Raw genomic sequence first — 23,307 nt, 5'->3', positions numbered from 1 at the left:
TGGAGATATTACTGAATTTCATTAACTTTCAAGTCTCAGGTTATTTGGTGGTATTTATTAAATTAACAAATTAAAATAACTATCTTTTATAGTGATTTTTTTCTTCACATTCTTTTCTTTACATTTTTTTTCTATCTGTCTTTAGACACTGATTGTCACATGGATCAAAGCAAATTTAAGTGTATATATATCAGCTGACTTGTGGCACCAGTTGCTCGACGTATTGTCATCTCTGACATCTTGGGATGAACTCATCAAAGAATGGTCGGTAAGTCATCAGTTTATTTATTGAAATCTAAATAAACTCTGTTCTTAGAGATTAGGGGGCTGCATCATGTTTCTTTCTTTTTTTTGTTTTCTACATATGAGGTTCAGGAATGGCTTTGTGGTAAGAATTTGCTTCCCAATCACATTTTGGGTTCAGTTCCATTGCATGGCACCTTGGGCAAGTGTCTTCTACGAAAGTCCCAACCAACCAAAGACCTATGAATGGATTTAGTAGATGGAAACTGAAAGAAGCCCATCATATATACACGTGTATGTTGTGACAGTCTCCTTGACATGACATGTGATAGTTGTGAGTGTCACTGTCTTGTTTCCAGTCTTCTGTGAAAACATTACTGGTCATGGAGGAAAATATCCCCTTACTTGGAAACAGGTGAATGTTGGTGACTGGAAAGGCATCCAGCCATAGAAAATTCACCTCAGTAAATTCCATCCAATCCATGCATTTGAGGATAACTACTTTTTCCTACCAGTTTTGGAGTTCCTGTAACAAGGCATGGGCAATGTCTTCACTGATTAAAAAACAAAAAAAAACAGGGAGGTTGGAATGTTTATATCTTTTTCATGAAGATGACAAATGTCGAATCATTTAACCCTGTGAGTGGTGATGCTCGTGAGGTATCAAAAAGTTTCTGGACTAGTTCTGTAGCACGCCAACAGATGGTAGCTCCTGGTTGTGTGTGCAGTGAGAGCTAGCAGTGATCTTCATGAAGCAGTGTGCCAAGTGGTATTACTGTGTTTACTTTGCAAGTTGCGAAATTTGTGCTTTTGTGATCACGTGTATGCTGTAGTCTGCAATTTTGTCATGGACAGGAACATAGAGCCAATGTGAAATTTTGCTTTAAATTTTGGAAGTCTGTTATAGAGACATTGAGCATGCTTTGGCAAGCTTATGGTGATGAAGCAATGAGTTGTATGCAATGTTTTTAGTGGCACAGGTGCTTTGAAAGTGGAAGAATGTCTTTAGAAGACAATGAGTGATCTGGAAGACCTGCCACAAGCATCACCTCTGGAAATGTGGAGAAAATTCATCAGCTTGTGCATGAGGATTTTTGGAGGACAATCCAGTGATGTTTTGAAGCATTTGAGGGATGGCATTCTGTGAAAGTGACCGGATCTGGGGAGTGTGAAAAATTGGATTCTTCACAACAACAATGTACCCTGTCACTGAACTCTCCTCACTTTTGAGTTTGTTGCCAAAAATAACCTGGTACCACTTCCACACCTTCCCTATTTGCCAGATTTAGCACCTGCAGACTTTCATTTCTTCCCCAAGATGAAAATGCAGCTCAAAGGTCACTGTTTTAACATTGTTATTGAGATCCAGAGCAAATCGCAGAAGGTCCTCAACTCATTTATGGAAAACAACTTCAAGGCTGGATTCCAAAAGTGGCAGGAATGCTGAGACTGGTGTAGTGCTGCACAAGGTGACTATTTTGAAAGAGATGATGTAAATAAGTTATTTTTTTAATTAAATATAACAAGTCTGGGAACCTTTTGGTACCACCTCATATTGTTTAATGTAGTTTAGGATCAGAAGCTGCATGTATGTTTAGATTAATGAGGATTATGGGTAACTGGTCAGTTGTAAAGAAGAGATAAATGTACTTGCAGTTTTAACAAAAATGGTAGAGGATATAGCATGACGGAGATAGCTGAAGGTTTTCAGAAAGCGAATTTTACTATACATTTAGATGGCTTTCTTTTGGATTATGAGATGCCTGTGATTTAAGGAATTAAGTATATGAAAACAATAGTCTATAGGGTGGCAAGTGTAAGGAAAGAAAGAAAAAAGAAAGTAATCTGTGATAGTTGTTTGTATTTCAGCCAAACTTGTATTATTATCATTATGTGTATATTATGTAATTGTATTTGTTTCATTCTGTTTTCCTTAATAGAAAACTATCAACACACTAACACGCGTGCTTGCACGCCAGGTTTATAACCTTGATATGCATGACTTACCTTTGGACAGACTTACTGAACAGAAAGAGAAAAAGCGACGGGGCAAGATTCAAGGTACATTTCTTAATTTTGTCTTTTATTTCTATTTCTTTCTCTTTTGTTTTCCTTTTTCTTTTGTTTTCCTTTTTCTTTTGTTTTCCTTTTTCTTTTGTTTTCCTTTTTCTTTTGTTTTCCTTTTTTTAAATTTAATATAAAGCTAATCCAAAGTAAATCAAATCATGAATCTCTTCACCTATTATCCATTTTAAGTACTGATAAATAATGATAGATTAAATTGATAACTTGCATAGTGTGCACATAATACTTCAGACATCTATCTATGTTTCCATATTCTATTAGCATTCGAGTTTATAGCTTTCTTTGCAATACAATAATGCTTTCATTACCGAATTATTGTGTTGCAAGATTTTATTTAATGTTATAGTTTCCATTAACACAAAACTACCTTAATCACAATTAACTTGAATTTTTAAGAGATTAACTTTTTATACACGAGTTGGTACAAACTGTATTCAATAAATTACCATATTTGTCATAGTTAGGGTTTCTTTTGTTTTGATGTTGTGGTCTTAGTTATAGGATATGTTTTAATTATTTAGTAGGTTCTAATTTCACAAGCTCTTCTATGGAATGAATACTCTACTTGTTAACAATCCATTAGTTGTAATGAATATGTTGTAGTTATTTAATAAGATTCTAACTTCAAACTCTTTGTCAACAAGCATTTCATTGTTTTGTATTTTTGATTTGAAAGAGAACAATGACTAAATGAAGTTATCAAATATACTTAAGATACTATTGTTGGGGCCGACATGTAAAACTGATTTCCTTCTTAGGAATAATATAGCAGAAGAAATCTTCTCTCTATTTTTGCATTTTTTGCACCAATAATCTTTAGGATGAAAAACTTTGCACAAGAAATGTATTAGCTTGACGTTTGATGAAAAGAGAGAGTTTGACATTTTGCGCATAGCTTTTCGTTACAAAGGAGAAAGGGCAAAGTTCAAAGAAGGAAAAAAAATTGCCAACAGCATGTGTGTAGTTACATTGCTGAAGTGATTGGCAGTATATATGTGGATGTATGTACATTCTTCCTTGAATATGATGCTGGTCTCTCGCAGGATTACTCATTTTTACCAGCTGGGTGGACTGGAGTGATGTGAAAGGAAGTGTTTTGCTTAAGAACACAGCACATTGCCCTGCCCACATATTGTAACCACAATTAGGAGTCCAACACCCTAACCACTAAGCCAGGTGCCTCCACTGCAAGGGATAGTAATTTAATATTTTAAAATTTTGCTTAAGTTTCATATAATTGCTTTTGTTTTGTTTTCACGTATCCTTAATTTTGCTTTTATTTACTTGTCTTAACTTTATTTTTTTTCTTCCATTTGGCCCTTTACAGTTTTAATGCTTTTGTTTTTTCTTTGATTTTGTTTTTTGTTTGTTTATTTACTTTGATAATATTCACTTGCTATAAATATGGCTACTGCTATCACTCTGTTGGCAAATCATATTTCACACGGTAAATCACCAAATAAATGCTAACTTCTGATAAATTTCTTTTAAGAAATGTTTTTCTGCATGCATGCAGGGAAAAAAAAAAAAGAAAAAAACACACACACACACACACACACACACACACACACACACACACACACACACACACACACACACACACACACACACACACACACACACACACACACACACACACACACACACACACACACACACACACACACACACACACACACACACACACTCACACTCACTCACTCACTCACTCACTCACTCACTCACTCACTCACTCACTCACTCACTCACTCACTCACTCACTCACTCACTCACTCACTCACTCACTCACTCACTCACTCACTCACTCACTCACTCACTCACTCACTCACTCACTCACTCACTCACTCACTCACTCACTCACTCACTCACTCACTCACTCACTCACTCACTCACTCACTCACTCACTCACTCACTCACTCACTCACTCACTCACTCACTCACTCACTCACTCACTCACTCACTCACTCACTCACTCACTCACTCACTCACTCACTCACTCACTCACTCACTCACTCACTCACTCACTCACTCACTCACTCACTCACTCACTCACTCACTCACTCACTCACTCACTCACTCACTCACTCACTCACTCACTCACTCACTCACTCACTCACTCACTCACTCACTCACTCACTCACTCACTCACTCACTCACTCACTCACTCACTCACTCACTCACTCACTCACTCACTCACTCACTCACTCACTCACTCACTCACTCACTCACTCACTCACTCACTCACTCACTCACTCACTCACTCACTCACTCACTCACTCACTCACTCACTCACTCACTCACTCACTCACTCACTCACTCACTCACTCACTCACTCACTCACTCACTCACTCACTCACTCACTCACTCACTCACTCACTCACTCACTCACTCACTCACTCACTCACTCACTCACTCACTCACTCACTCACTCACTCACTCACTCACTCACTCACTCACTCACTTTCTCTCTCTCTCTCTCTCTCTCTCTGTGTGTTTTTTCTCCTTTTCTCTCCTTTCCCTCTTTCTCTTCCCCTATTTATTTCTAATCAAGTTAATTTTAGTTATTAGTTTAAATTGTGAATTAGGACTAAGGAACGAAGGGGAAAATTTTGGGTTTTGATTCTCCCCTTACAGAATGTCATGACACATTGCAGCTTTGTCTTCTTTTGTGTGTGTTATTTCCTTTCAAATAAATATTGCTGTTTTTTTTATCCCCTCTACTGTAATGGTGAATTTCAGACACTCATGTGTTCTATCAGTCTTAACGGTGTTAATCAGAACATTTAGATATACCTCAGCCTTTTTCAACTGATTCTCTTTCTTTTCTTTCTGTCTCGTGCCCTTTCTCTCTTTCTCTGTCTCCTACTCTTCTCTTTCTCCTGCTCTTCTCTGTCTCCTGCTCTTCTCTGTCTGTCTCTCTCTCTGTCTCTCTCTCTCTTTCTCACTCATAAAAATGCACATGTAACACATTTTCCTTTGCTCAGTTGTTTGTGACTATCTTTCATTTTTTCATTCTCTTTTGCCACTTTTGGAGGGACACACACCTCTGTCTGATTTGACATCTGACCCTATTTGTGTTGTCTGCCCTGTGAAAAAATGTCATGTATGTAATACACCATTTCAGACCCAATGATGTCCTGCAGTGTGTGGAATGATCTGAATACAACCCCAGTTCAAAGAGCCACCCACCCCATTCCGAATACTTCTGAAGGTAAACCTGTGATTGTAGCCAGTCCTGTGAACCAAACCCGAGGACCGTGCTAAACTTGTAAAATTAGTGACTAACTCTCTAGTAGTAATCGACTCATGACTTGTGCTCGGCTAAACAATATTACCAGTTGCTGCTGTTCTTCCTCTTCCTCCTCTTATGTGAATGGTCCTCTTCAGTAATACAGGATGCATATATATATATATGGGATATATGTTTTGGAGGAATGAGAGGGAATGTGTGTGTGCGTTTGGTTTGGATTTAACTTTAATTAGTTGTTAATGAGAGAAGGACCACACACCAGTGTACATGTGTGCGTGTGTGTCTGTGTTTGTGTGTGTGCGCGCAAATGTATAGCTGTAGAAATATGTATACAGTGTATATGCAGTCATCAGAAATTTCAACTAATTATCCCTTTTATTATTTGAAATAAGTTATGGGTTGCTTGTCATCAGTATTATATATTGCTGTCTATCAAGTCATTTTCCTTGCTCTGATGACGCTATTGTCTTATTTGTTTTGCTGACCGGGCTGTCCTCTTTGCCCTGTCAATCTGGTTGTCATTGTTCTGTTTGTTCTTTCTGTATGGTCCTCATTCTAGCTCTGTCTATCTTGTCTGTTTCATGATGAGAAAAAAAAAAAAGCCCACCATAAAAACTGAGCAAATACTTTGCTGTATATAAGAAAGTTTGAGGTGTCTTCTGGCTGACTTTGTCACTTGAGCTTGTGCTATAAATACTTGGTTGTTTCTTTGATTGAACAGAAACCATAACATATTTTTTAGTAATATTGCATTCATCTGAGATTTTCAGGAGATAAACATTTCCAGATTTGTTCCAATTGTTGAAAAGTTAATTCAAATGTTCTGTTTCTCCAGAATTAAAATTAAATACCTGAAATCTACTGTGGTATTTGGGTTTATAGGCTCACCACTCTATGTTGTAGCTCAACTATAATTGGTTGGGTCTTTCAACAAAACAGACATGTAGAAGTACCAAATTTCTATAATCTAATCTTAAAAGAATTTTTATTGTCTTAAGGCCTTTTTCAGTTGGTCTGAAGGGCAATCCTAGTATTAGACAGTAACTGAGGAGCTCCAGACAGGTGAACAAATGCCTGAGTAACCTGACGAGCCTGATTGGTGATCAAGCCTGTTTGGAATTTTAGCTACTCCATTTGACACTCAAAGCAGAAAATTCTAAGTTTAACCCTTTTGTGATTATATTTCTCAAGAAACGTCCCACCACCGTGTTCAGCTAATTAAGGATTTGGAGTGATTCAAGAAAATAACTAATTTTGCCATTTTTATGTTAGTGTTGGAATAATAGCATTTTTATTTTACATAATTTTATGATGGAAATCTTTGATTTAAATATAAACTGTTTGAAATAAAATGTTTTGTACCATAAAAGCAAGCCTCAGGCAGGTTGATAAAACTCTTTGCTATATTTTATGTATTAAATAAATGCTTTTCTTGCTGGCTAGATTCCTTAATTCTCTTTTAAAATATTTTAATAATTTTAAACATTTACTCTTTATTTAAAAAAAAATTCTAATGAAGGAAGTCTCAACCTATTTTTCTCATCTTTCATCACTCATTTCACCTGTTACCCATTATAATACCTAAGGGGTTTCTGATTATAGGTGAGTTTGTACGTGCTATTGAAAAGATGTCTAGTTTTGTTGTGGCTGTTGTATGCATGCATATCAAGTTTATTGTGTGGGTTCAATGTCAAGGCATTTTGCCTGGTCCAATGGCAAATGCTGACAGCTCTCATTAAACATGTGAAAGTTACTTACACATTATCCTTATTTTCATTATCATTCATTTGTTTTTGTTTGTTTGCTGTTTGAATAATGAACTGAATAATCCAATAAATTTATTTGTGCTTATTTCATTATTGATTGGTTAGTGGTGGAGCAGTTACCAATCAATGAAAATGTTACCTCCAACATTTGATTAAAAAAAAAAACCATCCTGTTCATATTAAGGAAAAGTAGGTGTGAACCAGTAAAGTGCTGGAAAAAAGTAAACTCGAATTAGTTTTCTCTAATATAACTTTTTACTACTTAATTCCATCTCTTCTGATCCATGTCTGTTTACCCCAGTTTTGCTACTAACCATTGATAATTCTCTTGCATCACACCCCACCTTCCTAATTTTATATCCCTTTTAATTACCTCAAACTCCTGGCTACCACCAATCATGATTCATGTATAATCTCTCCCTTTTCTTTTTCTATTTTCCTTTGATAACCAAGTTTGAAGTTTCAATTTTGTAGTGTTTGGTATTTATACCAGCTTTGTTTAGTGCAACTTTTCTACTAACCAATAGCATGCTGTGGGTCACAAGACAGGGTGGACTGAACACTACAACAGTGCTATGTTGCATGTGTCTCTATGAATACCATATGCAAAAAATGAGATATTCATATGGGAAATAATGCAAGAGTCTATAAGAAATATTCTTTGAATATGTATTACGAAATTTCTTGTTACTAACCCAAACTTTTAAAAAACTTTTATTTAAAAACTTTTTTTCTTTCATAACATTCTGTTGTGTATCCATGTTTGAGAATGTATTTCTGAAATCAGTTTAAACAGTAAGTAGCTTGTAGTTTAGAAATCAAAGCTAAGTCTACAGACCTTGCATTTGTTTATGAACTCAGTTATGCTATGGCACATACCAGGTGCATTGCTTTGCACCCCACCTCCACAAAATAACCATACAACTGGACACACACATACACATACATCTGATAAGCTTTTTGGTAACACACTACAATTGAAAGCCTATTACAGGTTTTGCATCTTTATTTCTGACATTCAAATTTTGTCACCCAAATCAACTTTGCCATCCAGTCCAGACATATTTATAAAATAAATATTATATTCATCAAGTGTTGTAATGACTACGATCCAATAAGAGAGCTACTGTCTGGTGTTGCACAATCTATTAGAAATAGTTGCCAAATTCCCATGAATCACACCTTATTGTAAAAAAACAAACGAAGCAAAAGCAAAATAAACTCTGGATAGAAAACAGAGAGGAAGGGCATGGCCAGAATGCTTTCAATCATAGCTCTGTTCAATCAGGATTGATTTGGGTGCTAAACAATAAGTAAAGGTGACTTAATCCTTTCGTGAAGCTTGAATTCATTTAGATGTGTTATTGTTTAAGAAATCCCTAGTGAGTGAATAAATGATAGATACAGGGCCAGTGTGGAAAAATTAAATATATATTCCTTTACTAATTTCAGCCTTTTGGGTCAAGCACTGGGGGTCAATGTAATCGACTAACCCCCTCCTCCCAAATTTCTGGCCTTGTGCCTATAATAGAAAGGATTATTATTATTACTATTATATTTTCATAATTATATTATAATTATATTATTGTTACATTATCAATATTATTAACCAGTAACTTTTCCTCTTTCTCATTTTCCTTGTTATATAACCCAGAATTTGGTTTTATCCCAGAGGTAAACAATGTTACACATCATGCAGTTTTTATCATATCGAATGTCTTTTTTTTTTATTAATTCTTTTTCTTACTTTTGGCATCTTGAATTATGTTTGTTATTATTAAATGATCTTTTTCTTCCACAGACTTTACAGATGGACCAATTGTAATCTTATTGGTACACTCTTCAAAATGTTCTTTGGAAATAATTCAGCCCCAAATTAGCTGTTGTGAAGACACTGTCTTCATGCGTTATGTATTAAGAAAACTATGCACTTTTTAGATTCTTTCAGACATTGGGTAGTTTGCTTTATTTTTATTTATATAGTTTAGTGCAGTTTAATATCTTGATGACTTACCTTTTAAGGACAGAAACCAAAAGAGAAATCTTTTAGATCCTATTAAAAGAAAAAGAGTATTTTGAACAAGTGTTACTTAGTTTTCACGTCTATAATATAATTTTGTAAAATAATCAGTTGTGGCTGTGTGGTAAGAAGCTTGCTTCCCAACCACATGGTCCTGGGTTCTGTCCCACTCCGTGGCATACTGGGCAAGTATCTTCTAGTATAGCCCCGGACCAACCCAAGCCTTGTGAGTGGATTTGGTCGGTGGAAACTGAAAGTAGCCCTTCGTGTGTGTGTGTGTGTGTGAGTTGTTGTCCCTCCCCCACTTGACAACTGATGTAGGTGTGTTTATGTCTCTGTAACTTAGTGGTTCAGCAAAAGAGACTGATAAAATAAGTACCTTTCTTATCAAATAAATACTGGGGTCGATTCATTCGACTAAAAATTCAAGGCAGTGCCCCAGCATGGCTGCAGTCTAATGACTGAAACCAGTAAAAGATATCACTGATCTTGTGTTTTTTCACCTCCAAAGTTTAATAGTAGTAGAAATATTTTAGTAGACACTAACTAAATAGTACTACGAAGTAAGATCATAGCTACTTTTTCTTGCCAGATCATAGCTACTTTTTCTTGCCAGATCATTTGAGGAAGCCATGTATCTCCTCTTCAACATGACACCTGTTCCTGTCCCTCCAGCATACTTTCACCTCCTTCACTATTATACCCCACTCAGTTGAGGGGTCTTGTCTTGCCAGTACTTGGTGACCTCACTAGTACCAGTGTCATGAATAAAGCACCCAGTATACTCTGTAAAGTAGGTAAATTAGGAAGAGCATCCAGCTGTAAGAAACATGCTAAATCAAACTTTGGAGCTCAGTGCAGTACACTGGCTCACTATCCAACTCATCCAACTCATGCCAGCATGGAAAACAGATGTTAAACAATGACGATAAATTACTGAAGGACTTCTACTTATGTTGGCTAAATACCCAGTGAATGAAATGCAGAATTGATTTGAAGAAACATGAAATTTTAGTTCAGTTTGTATTTAAAAACATTTGATAGCCATGATTGATTATGATTGAAGCAATGTCAAATTACAGTTTGATTTGAAGACTGGTAACAGATCTGATTAATCAGAGAAGGCTTTAGTGTAAATTGAAGGTTTTAATGTGCTAGACAGTTTAAGATAAAATCGGGGAGTATTCCATTATATTAATGATTTTTCTATTTTTTTTATTTGATCACAGTATTTTGTTGGAATTTATTTTATCAGTTTCTGAAGTTGGAAAGACAAGATATTCCCAATCAAAATAACTTGAATTTATAACAGTCAAACAGGATTGTGAAGCATCTGATATAGCCTTTTCTTGTTGAAGCCAAAAAGAAAGCAAAAATTAAAATCGTTAAGTAATGGGGTTTAGTTTGAGTGATTCAAAAGTTTATGGAGAAAAATGTCATTGACTAAAAAAAATTTTTTGATGGTATTCAAGTATAAGTTCAGTCTAATGGAATAATTAAAGATGACTCTAAGGCAGTGAGCTGGCAGAATTATTTGCATGCCAGACTAAATGCTTTGCAGCATTTTTTCTGGCTCTTTATGTTCTGAGTTCAAATTTTGTTGAGTTTGTCTTCGCCTTTCATCCTTTGGGGGTTGATAAAATAAGTACCAATCAAGTCCTAGGGTTGACGCAATTGACTAGCTCCCTCCTTAAATTTCAAACCTTGTACCTGTAGTAGAAAGAATAATTAAAGAAGACTGTCACTACAGATGTAATGGCAAATAGTATATGTCAAGGACTGGTTTTGGTAAGTCTTTACTTGTGAAGCTAGCAGATGACTATAAAAGCTATTCCATGAAAGCATTTAACTGTCTTATGAATTGTTTTTATTCATCATCCACTTATTATTGAAGAAGTAAAGTTTAGCATCACAATCTTTGTTACTCTTTTAATTATGTTTACTGAATATTTTTTTTTTAGGTCCTTCCAGATCTAAATCTTCAGAACAGAATGTATCCCGTGCTTGTATCACAAGTGATAGTGGGCTACCCAGAGCCCCCTCTGTTTCTTCAAGCACCCCTGAAACTCCATTTGATCGAGGCAAATTCAAGAGTGAAGGTAAAAATCACTGGAATCTAGTCGACAAAAGTTTCTATTGCTTTCTAATGTATGCGTGTGTTGTGTGTGTGTGTGTGTGTGTGTGTGTGTGTGTGTAATATTTATACAACTGCTGACATATTTGCATATATAGATTTCTAGATGGTTGTTTCTGCAAGTATACATGATTATGTATATAAATGCAGGTTATAAATGTATATTCTTTCACATGCACACTCAATGTCTGTTACAAACATGTATATGTGCATGAAATGAATGCACTCATGCACACTGTATAATACTATTATACAGTGTGCTTAGTATTATTGAATACTATGTTAGGGTTGCTAATTTTACAGTGCATTGTTGGAGACCAATTGCTAAGGCCCTATGAGTATGACCGTGCTAAGAGAAGAGAGCAAACAGTTTGTTAGATTTCTCAAGTTAATGCTTGGGTTTGTGTTGATCAGCGAGAATTGGTAAAGATGTGAAGGTAATTGCATAGGCTATCAACATTTGAGGGGATGAAAAGAACATTTTCTAAACTTTTGTGTTTCACTGAGGTCATGCATAGATAACATAGAAGGAGCAGGGAGTAATTTACACTAACAATAAGACTAGCTGACCAGTTTGTCTGACCAAAGAGTTTTGAGCCGGTCATGGGGTTTTGGCATCTTTAGTGTGGGTAACACTGGTCAGAGCAGCCAGTGGAAGGGAAGGTAACTGTGTATGTGTTAAGGTTAGAAAGTGGTGACAACACTGTTGGAGATATGCGTGCCAAATATGGGAATTGGGGAATATAATCAAGAGTACATGATTAATTGGTAAAAGTTAATTCAAGATAGAAACGATTTTGAACTTCTTAAAGTGACTAAAAATACTATGGGAAAATTCCAGAAAATTGTTGGATAGTATAGATGGGTATGGATGTTTGATTTTAACATATGAAAACATCAAACTGTTCAATTTGTACATGTAAAGAAGTGTGTATAATTTGATGTGTGTGTGTATAATTGTATATATATATTTACATTCTGGAAACTATAACAGTAGATCTATGCTACATATTCATGCTGATATCTATCAGATATAAATTTGAATGGATTCTGTGGACATGTGAAGACAGAACTTGGATCATGGTTGAATTTTTAAAATATAAGCATAAACATTTGTAATTATTTATTTTATAATTATTTTTATTTTAGAAAAAAACCCTTTTTTTATCTATTGACTAATTGATATTTCTATATTAGATTTTCTCCCTATACTGCTCCTTCCCCTGTTCAGTTTTAACACAAAGCAGTTGGTTATTGGTGTTATTGTTTTTTTTTTTATAAAATTTTTTTATTATTACTCACTTACAGAGCTCTTGCTTCTTCTGCCCACTGGAAATTGTTTTCAAATTTGTGCATGTGCCTTCTTTCTCATGCCACTATGCACACACGTGTGCACATACATAATATATATAACACTTTTATATCTCAATCTGTGTTTCTGTGTTCATAATATCTTAATGCTTTCTCCTCTTCATTCTTTCTCTATCTCCGCTTAACTTCTCAATAGTATCTTATACTTGATCTTAAGAACACTGTCTACCACTATAGTTATAACCCTTGCTGTCACTTGGCTTTTGATAATAATTAGTACTAATGACTGAAGCACAATGGATTCAAAACAAAAACAATTATGGTAATTGGACTGAGTATAAGTCTCTCCTAACTTTAGATATTTCTGCTACTTTTTTTTAATTGAAGTAGTTTGGAAGATAAGCTGAATCAGATTAGGAGTTAAATTTAAAAACATGAGAAGATAAATGCAAATCATTTCTGTCTTTCAAATCTCTATGATTTATGTCAACCCTATTAACAACAGTAGTAATTGTAGTAAATATCCTAATTTGACATTAATCATCATCATCATCGTCATCGTCATCGCCATCGCCATCGCCATCATCATCATCATCATCATCATCATCAGCATCGTCATCAGCATCGTCGTCGTCATCATCAGCGTCATCATCATCGTCGTCATCGTCGTCATCGTCATCATCGTCATCATCGTCATCAGCATCATCAGCATCAGCATCATCATCATCATCATCATCATCATCATCATCATCAGCATCATCATCATCAGCATCATCATCATCAGCATCATCATCATCAGCATCATCATCATCATCATTATTATTATCATTATTATTATTATCATTATTATTTAACACCCACTTTCCATACTGGCATGGATTAAACAGTTTGGCTGGGACTGGTAAGCGATAAAGCTGCACCAGGTTCCAGTCTGATTTGGCATGGTTTCTACATTGGCAACAGCCGCGACTACGATCTCATGGGTACCATTTATATGGCACTGGTAATAACCATGACTATGATTTCACTTGGCTTGACGAGTCTTCTCAAGCACATCATATTGTCAGAGGTGTCAGTCATTTGTTATCGCCTCCATGAAACCCGACATACAAAGATCATGCATCACCATCTTGTCCCTCGCCTCGTGCTACTGGCATGTTCTTTGAAAGTATTGTTAATTTAATGGACTTGTATTAATTCACCTTAACTCATTGAAGGTTATTTTAATGTTAGATTTTCTGTCATTTTGGCAAAAAAAAAAAAAAGATATTGTAAAATGTCCATAAAATCAGGTTATGTATGAAGTTAGACTATAATTTTAAGGAATGGCAGAACTGTAGAGTGCCAATAAACTGTTTAGAGTATTTTTTATGTTCTGAATTCAAATCTTGTTGAAGATTGACTTTACCAATTGGGGACAATAAAATATGATCCAGTCAAGTAACCCCTCTCCCACTCCTGCATTACATGTACTTATGTAGTCAAGTGTGTTTTTAAAACTTATTTAATCTTTGGAGCCCTAATGAGAGTAAATATTTCCTCAAGTCTGGAGTCAATGGAAATGTCTAGATACAATGATAGGAAGAGGCATGGCAGTTATTCAGGGTATTTAGATATTTCTTGTAGGCCAACTGATCATGTTCTAGCTGTAAAGATACAGACATATGTAGAGACATTTTTGTTTTTATGAAAAATAAACCAAAATACAAGTTTTTCCAACTTTTTCTCATTCTCTCTCTACATCTCTATTTTTCTGTCTGTCCATGTGTGCATGTGTGGGATCTTTTTTAAAACGGGGGCCACATTTTTCATTAACGAAACACTTTGAAACTTGGAACACTGGTAGAATGTGTCATATAAAACATCTTTTTCTCTTAGTCTTCTTTAAAAAAAAAGAAATCCATAAATTATTCCATGTTAAAGTTGTCGTATTTCTGTAATTTCAACCAATCACTGACGTCCATTCAGCCGATATACATTAAGTGCCGACTACATAAACAAACGATTCTGAAACAATTAATCCTAACCCTAACCCTAACCCTAACTCTAACCCTAACCCTAGGGTTAGGGTTAAAGCAAATTTAAAATGAAAAAAGCAAATAAAACGAAGAATCGTTTGTTTATGTAGTTGGCACTTAATGTATATCGACTGAATGGACGTCAGTGATTGGTTGAAATTATCGAAATAAGACAATTTTTTACATGAAATAAATTCGAATACAAAAATATTTTTCTGTTCTATAACACAAAATAGATAAGTATACGAAGTTTGAAAGTCTTTCCGTACCAAAAACACTACGTAAAACATTAATGAAAAATGTGGCCCCTGTTTTAAAAAAGATCCCATGTGTGTGTTATGCATGTGGTTATAGGGAATTTAGACTTACTAATTTTAGTACGTTGAGTGACTTTGTTCCAGCTGTAAAGACTTGTACATAAAATAGTTTACTTTTTGTAAAAAGTAAACAAAATGCAATTATTTGATTATTTATTTGAAAGCTTCCAGAAAGGAAAAAGAGCCCAACAAAGATGTCTGTCTGTCTCTGTCTGTCAGTCTGCCTCTACCTGTCAGTCTGTCTCTGTCTGTCAGTCTGTCTCTGTCTGTCAGTCTGTCTCTGTCTGTCAGTCTGTCTCTGTCTGTCAGTCTGTCTCTGTCTGTCTGTCAGTCTGTCTCTGTCTGTCAGTCTTTGTCAATCTGTTTGTGTCTGTCTGTCTCTGCTTGTCTGTCTCTGTCTGTCTGTCTGTCTGGCTGTCTCTGTCTGTCTGTCTGTCTGTCTGTCTCTGTCTGTCTGTCTCTGTAAGTCTGTCTCTGTAAGTCTGTCTGTCTGTCTCTGTAAGTCTGTCTGTCTGTCTCTGTAAGTCTGTCTGTCTGTCTCTGTAAGTCTGTCTGTCTGTCTCTGTAAGTCTGTCTGTCTGTCTCTGTAAGTCTGTCTGTCTGTCTCTGTAAGTCTGTCTGTCTGTCTCTGTAAGTCTGTCTGTCTGTCTCTGTAAGTCTGTCTGTCTGTCTCTGTAAGTCTGTCTGTCTGTCTCTGTAAGTCTGTCTGTCTGTCTCTGTAAGTCTGTCTGTCTCTCTCTCACTGCATCTCTTTCCTTCTCTAAACTTTTACAAGGAGATGTTTGATAGTAACTCTCAAGTTTTGTCTTGCTTACCTTCATCAGGCTGTGATTTACTTGAGTGTTTTGTGGCTTTATATAGTCTTTGGCAGACTGTGTTTGGTTAGATGGAGCTATGCAAATGATAATTAGGTGTGGTGTAAGTAGGCAGGGAGAGTTAGTTGTGTAGGAAGAGGGATTGATGAGTGTGGGAAGAAAGTTTGTTTGTAGGGTGTGGGTTGTATTATGATTTATTTTGGTTTGATGTGAGAATTTTGTTTTTGTTTAGAGTTCAGTCAAACACTTTGCTCTGATCCTCCTTTATTCTTCCTTTTCCTGCACAAGTTCTTGTGCCTACCTTCACCACACCTAATTATCATTCACATAGCTCTCTACCTACCCAAAAAGAAACCTGCCAAAAACTATATAAACCGAAAGAGAAAAAAAGTAAATCACTGTCTGATGAAGGCAAGCGAGCCAAAATTTCCGAATTTCCCCATTATAAAGATAAAAACATAAGCTAAGCAATTGTACCAAGGGAGTTATATAAATTTTCTAGAAAAAATAGTGAGAAAAATAAACAGGAGCAATGAAGTGATTGCATATTGAATGTGATTTCTTATACTCAAATTCTCTTGTGATATTTGTAAATCAAAGAAACCTTTGATATATCATGTTTAAGAGAATGTGTGCATGCACTTACACAAAGCTTACAAAAAACCAAAAGCTAATTTGTAATCTTTTAAAGAGCATGATGTCAGAACTGAAAAATAGAAACCAATATAGCATACAAACATGCATACATACACACAGATACATGCATTATACAATATTCTTTAATGAATTTATGATCTGCTCTGTCTTTTAACTTCAAGTCACAGACCCTTTCTTCTTCATCCCTGGTGTTGTTTGCAATTCCCCATATCTCTCTACCCCTTGACAGGCGCAGGAGGACTAAAAAGCCGGACCGAGCTACATAAGCAGCGTTCGCTGAGCGGAGAGCCCTCTCCTTGCCACTCGCGCACTGCCTCTGTTGCTTCTGACTCAATGATCAGAAGCAGCAGTGAAGGCAATTTAGCCGATCCTCGGGAACTGGCTGAAAGGTTAAAAGGTATGGTTTTATTTGTTTTTTTTTGTGCCTGCTTCTTTTATTATGCTTCCTCTCGGGGGCAAAAAAGAAAAAAAAAAAAAAGGAAACGAAATGGCTTTGATTTTTCAATTTTCTGTAATTACTAAGTAGGTAATAGATTGACAGAAACAGGAATACCTGAATAATGCTTCAGTGTTTCATTAGTTTCCCTGTTCTGATGGAGGTTGACTTTGTTTTTCATCCCTCTGGGGTTGGTAAAGTCCCACTATTACACAAGGTGTCCATGGAGCTGTCTATGGAATCACTTCTGTGAATTTGTAGCCTTTTGTCAGTGTTAAAAATCCTCTTTAGTATTATAACTATCATCTTGTATCACTAATGTAATGATGTTGAGAAAAGTTTGAACATAAATCATTCTCTGTGTTATCTCTTCCAACAAATCTAGGTTATATTTTCTATGTATAACGATGTACTTATCATTAGCATGACGGAAGGGTAGTGATTTGACAGAAATTGTAAAGTACCTTTATAGTCTTTCATTTCTTTTTTGTTCTCTATGCACTGAGTTGCATATCTTTCTGGGACTAATGTTGTTTTCCAAATTCTTCAGTGTTAAGAAATGTCAGCAGCATACTAGAGCTGACCCAGTTGTCTTCATACTTAAGGTAATGAGTTTCGTGCATTGGAACTCAATTAGAATAAAAAGTTTATAACAGTTGAACATGTTACTATTTTGATTTCATATCTTTGTAAGGTTTGACAATTTGTCTTTCACCGCTTTGAAAAATTCATGAGTTCAAATCCTACTAGAGCTAGTAGTGTTGAGTAAACCTATACACAGTTTAAAAAAAAAAATTCAAATAACACTCAGTATTGTATTATAACAGATAAGAAAGCAATATTTCAAATGCAGTATATCTGTGAAAACAGCAGAAAGATTAGGTGTTAACACCCTTATAAGACAGAGAAAAGTTGTCAACAGACAGCCATGGGACTGTTCCGTGGCTGTCTGTTGATAACTTGTTTCCGTCTTATAAAGGTAATAATACCCAATCTTTCTGCTGTTTTCATAGCTATACTGTGTTTGGAATATTGCTTTCTTATCTGTATGATACAATACACATTCGACACTTTTAAAAACAAACAAACTAACTAAATGTTTGTTTGCATATGTACTCTTGTGCATTGCTAATGCCTATATGTTTCGTTGGTGGGCTAAACATATAGTTTCAGATACCATTTTCATTTAAGATGGCATGGCTATGAACTGAACTTTTTACATATATATGTGCTGTTTATTTTACCATCAGTTGAAATATTTTAAATACAACAGTTAATGTGTATCAAGTATTCAAGAGTTGCAATTTGATCAAGCCTTTACCTGAGGCTCTTTATTAGTCTAAATTTTCTTGCTTTTAATTAATCTACTCAATAAATAATTTGCTTGCTAAAAGAATCAGTACGTATAAAATTGACAACCTGTGTGTTCAAACTAGTGATAAAATATCTAATAATACACACCATTGAAAATCTGTTTTTTTTTTCTTTTTCTGCCTTTTGTTTATTGCCTTTTTTACTGCATTTTAAAGCTGTTTACTACTTTTGCTTTGTCATTCTAACACAGTTCTGTGTATGAATGTAAATAGAGGCTTCAATGCTTTTTTTCACATTTATTTGGCAGATGGAAGACATGTATTTGGTGTATTTTTTTTGTTATGTAATGGTATATTTTGTTAGGCTTCTATCAATTGCTGTGTCTATATTTGTATAATTTACTACTGTTATCTTTAAATTTTTTTAAAGTTCATATAATATTCAGTAATTGGTATTTGATGGAATGGAAGTAGTTGGAAATAAAAGATTTCTCTAATCTTATGAAATGATTTCAGTGGTGGTGGGGAACACTTTGTAACATGTTTTAAGGGCTCTGTTGGGACTGTTTCAGTTTAAAATTTTATGTCCTTGGGAAGGCATCAACTTAATCTATTATTTCTGAGATTTCATGCCCCTTTAGGAAATTATTATTTGCTCTTCCTCTACCTTTTTCTCTTATAATTCAAGGTATCATGTTTAGATTAAAACAAAAAGAAGTAAAACACTTCTAGTTGCTTGTATTGTTTTCATGTGTACGTGTGTACATAAAGGTTCATAATATATATAAAATATTCCAGTAATATACTGATGTTCTCAATATTTTACAGTATATACTTGTGTTGAGAATATACCTGCTGATAATAACATTTGAACTTGGATCTGAGAGATAGGGTTGTAAAGTGTTACATAGATAACTTGACGTATTACATACGTGAAACCAAGTAGAAAAGTTTATCAGCTACAATGATGGGAAGAAAGAATAGGTGTACAGTCTTCTAAGTGATATTTCGTCAACTGGGGTAAGGCAGCTATATTATCAAAGATGTGGCTGCATATCATAATTTATGTAGCTGGGATGAAATATAGAAGTATAATTCTATGTGCAGCCGGTGATAATAAATTTGACAGTTGTAATATTTACAATAATTCTTTAAAGATGATTGAATTGATGAGTAGAGCCAGAATTGTTATACAACTAGATAACAAAAGAAAGTGGGATGTGGGAGTGATAAAATTGTTTGTGCATGGAGATCAATGTCTAACAGCATTTAAGTTTTGTGTAATGACATTCTAAGTTCAAATCATATTGAGACTTTGCCTTTCATTTCTGTACAGGTCAATAAACTAATTATGAATGATATATTGAGTCCCTTGTTAAACTAGGATTAACATATTTACTGCACTTCAGTTGTGCAACATGCACTAGAGTAGCTAATAGCATGAGCAATTATGGATTGAAGGCCATTAAATGATTTTCACTGCTCTTGTTACAGTTAAAACTTTCTGTCAGTGTCATCAAACAGTCCTATGATCAGTAGTTTTCCAGCTGTGGCCATCTGTCTTTTATTCTTGAAACAGCCACCAAATCTGCTTGAAATCACACCTGACCATTTTATCAAAGGAAAGACACATTGCTATTGTAAACTTATATACAATATAAGCTTACTATACCAATGTGTGTGTGCCTTTTGTTAAAATGGTCAGATATGAATCAAAGCAAATTTGGCTATTGTTTCAGGAAGGTCAAACAGTTGCATAGTGGTACACGCAAACACACTCATACACTCACACTCTTTCTGTGGAGGTTATAACTCAGAAATTATTTTATGAGTAAAACTAAAGGTATATTCTTACACAGAATTCGTTGCACAAACTTTGATCACTTGCAACATTTTGTGTTATAAATTCTGTCTCTCAAGTAGTGCTACTCACTATACCTTTTAAGTATTTACTATGCACTTATCACACATGGTTACATCATCTTACTTAAGCACTTTTTGTTGCACATTGTTACAGGATAATTTGTACACCATATAACTTGGCAGCTTTTTTTTTTTTTTATCATGAGTAAAGTTACTTTAAAAGGAGCACACTTGCATGAGTACATATAGGTATTTTGTTTTCAAATAGTGGTTCAAAAGTAGTAAGAATAATCTATGTTGTATATTAAATTTCTTTTTATTGTTAGAGTTGACTACTGTTCCATTACTTGCAGTTTTGCACTAACAAATATCAGAGATACCCCACCTCCACTCACTAACTCATTGTTTCTATGGCATGAACACTGAAGTAATAGAACAGCAGAAAACTCTAAAATCAAATATGATACATGCATAGTTATATTAATCGGTCAGATACTGCTACTGCCGCTGTTGTTTTGGCCCTTTACCAAACTCAGCTGAAGGTTTATTATGATTAACCTCAGAGATGAATGGTCAAAATTATGACGGGTCGTCAGAAAGTAATGCAATTTTCATTTGCATTACTCTTTTACTCACCTTCATTGTCATGACCATCTTTTAATAATTAATGTGCAATTATTTAAATTAGTAACCCTATTTCTTAGTTCACTAGGAAATGGGGAGTATAAAATATTCACCCAATTCCAACTCAGTTGCTGTTTCTTTTTCTGAGGGTTGTTAATTTTTGCAAATGGCTTTTTGTGTGATTTGGTTATGTTATATTGGTCTTCTTTTTTTATTTTGTGTGCGTGTGTGTGCGTGTGCGTGTGCGTGTGTGTGTGTGTGTGTGTGTGTGTGTGTGTGTGTGTGTGTGTGTGTGTGTGTGTGTGTGTGTGTGTGTTACAATGTGGCTACACTCTTGCATGGTTGTTGAGAAGATGGATATTTGTCTTGCTTATCAGGTGCCAGTTGCCAATCTGATCAGAAAGAAATTAGTATCACAGATAATGAAGACTTTCACACTGCTGCTGCAGGTGAGAATATGGCTTTTGCTTGTTCTGCATTTGTGTCTTGTTTGATAATTAATTAGTTATTCACTGAACCCAATCACATTTGCATGGTTACTGACCTAACCCAAATGAGTATATTTTTGAGGCATGCTTTTTTGTATTGTTATTTTTGATTTTAATGATAATTTTTACAGTATAATTCTGAGTATTAATTTGTCTGGTTGGTTGCCATAATTGTGTTTCAACTTCATGTCAAACCAGATATGGTTTATAATTATTATTATTCTGGCAGAATCATTAGCATGCCGGACGAAATGCTGCTAAGCATTTCGTCCGTCTTTATGTTCTGAGTTCAAATTCCACCAAGGTTGACTTTGCCTTTCATCCTTTTGGGGTTGATTAGTTAAGTACCAGTTGAGTACTGAGGTCGATGTGATCGACTTTACCTTTCCCCCAAAATTTCAGGCTTTGTGCCTATATTAGAAAGGATTATTATTATTACTACGACAATGTTACTGTTGGCAATTTGGTAGAATTGTTGGAGCATTGGCTAAAGTGCCTTTACAGTAATTTTTCTTTGGTCTTTGCGCTCTGAGTTCAAATCTCACTGAAGTTTACTCTTCTTTGTAACCTTTTGAGATTGATAAATGGAACACCAATCCAAATCAGCGGATTTGTGGAATTGTTTGTGTTGGACAAAATGCCATGCATCTGTTCCAGCACCTTGCATTCTGAGTTTAAATTCTGTCTAAAGATTAAAATCCCATCAATGGCCAGAAGTAGTCTCCCAACCATTTGACCACAATTAATTGTGGAAGGTTGCAGCCGTTTACTGCTTCAGTCAGATGATGATGTTATTGCTATTTGTAGTATTGTGTGATTTTGATCATAGTAACTAACAGTTAACTTTTTGGTGTTTACCTTTCATTGTCTTTATAAATTTGATTATTTTGTAGTGTTATAATGTTTTACCTTTCCTAACATTTGCCTGAAGCTTCCATAATTTTACCATTCTGCATGTGTTAATAATTTAGCAAGTTTTTTCCTTCCATTTATCTGTAATTTTGCTGGGTTCTACCTCCCTGTAGTGTTTGGCATATTGATCTTCCTCTCTCTTTCAGTAGTGCATTGTGATTTTAACCCTCCTGTATTTGATGCATGTATTGAATTATTAACCTAGCAATATCTATAGCCTGTTTATAATTCTTAATTTCACTATATTTTAAAATATTTTGTATAACTTTTTTCCTCTGACAAATTTATTTTCTTGCCTTATATCTTTTCCCAGTGTCTATTGATTAAATCTTGTTGCAGGGTATCAATATTGATCACTTTATTTGTATACTTTGCCAAAACATGGGGAGAGGTGGACATAGTTGATTATATAAATTTTACTACTTAACTGAACATCTATTTTTTTAATACATATTAAGAGGAATACTTGTGTAGGAGATGTAAATTGCAGAATATTTTGACATGACATTCATAACTAGTATAATAATAATCATGTTACATCTGTCTGGGAATAGGATTTGGTTTCTTGCTTCATGAGTGTTCTTTGGTTTTGATAGTGGTGCCCAAGAATGGCTGAAACTATTGAAAGACTGAAACTGATGATTCATTATTCTAGTATTCAAAAGTTCAAAGTACATGTGATACATCTCATTAATCTGCAAGTTACACCCTGCAAAAATGGATTTCTGGAAACGAGAGGGAATTGTTATTGTCTTGACAATCTAATTAGTGTCTGATGTCCAGCCATTTTTGTTTGATTTGGAAAAAACTTTTGAGTATTTCTTTTATGCAGAGTGCCACACACTCTTTTTACCCTGAGTTATAAAAGCATACTTCAGACCATTCCAACATAAACTTGGTCATTATATCTTGGAAACTGACAGTAGTTTTCAATGTTTGTGTGATATCAAGAAATATTTCAGTGGTTGCCTACCTTTCTTTCACAGTTGATCCATATTGATGTTTACTCAGGTTGCAGACATCCATCAAAGTTAGGCATCTGTCAAAGTTACTCC

General features: G+C 35.0%; 1 protein-coding gene across 1 annotated transcript in view; it reads left to right on the top strand.

Annotated features, from left to right (window-relative positions):
* Positions 1 to 23,307, top strand: part of LOC106883134 (ral GTPase-activating protein subunit alpha-1) — a 289,144-nt gene that overhangs the window by 73,035 nt on the left and 192,802 nt on the right. Inside the window, 6 exon segments of the mRNA XM_089359945.1 lie at positions 146 to 268; positions 2,184 to 2,304; positions 5,453 to 5,539; positions 11,326 to 11,463; positions 16,846 to 17,013; positions 21,230 to 21,301. Of these exon segments, the coding sequence (XP_089216071.1) occupies positions 146 to 268; positions 2,184 to 2,304; positions 5,453 to 5,539; positions 11,326 to 11,463; positions 16,846 to 17,013; positions 21,230 to 21,301 (709 nt within the window).

Source organism: Octopus bimaculoides, chromosome 11, assembly GCF_046866305.1.
Source record: "Octopus bimaculoides isolate indiv1 chromosome 11, ASM4686630v1, whole genome shotgun sequence".
In the NCBI taxonomy this organism is placed as follows: domain Eukaryota; kingdom Metazoa; phylum Mollusca; class Cephalopoda; order Octopoda; family Octopodidae; genus Octopus; species Octopus bimaculoides.
The sequence above is the reverse complement of the archived record's forward strand: the minus strand, read 5'-3'. Positions and strand labels throughout refer to the sequence as shown.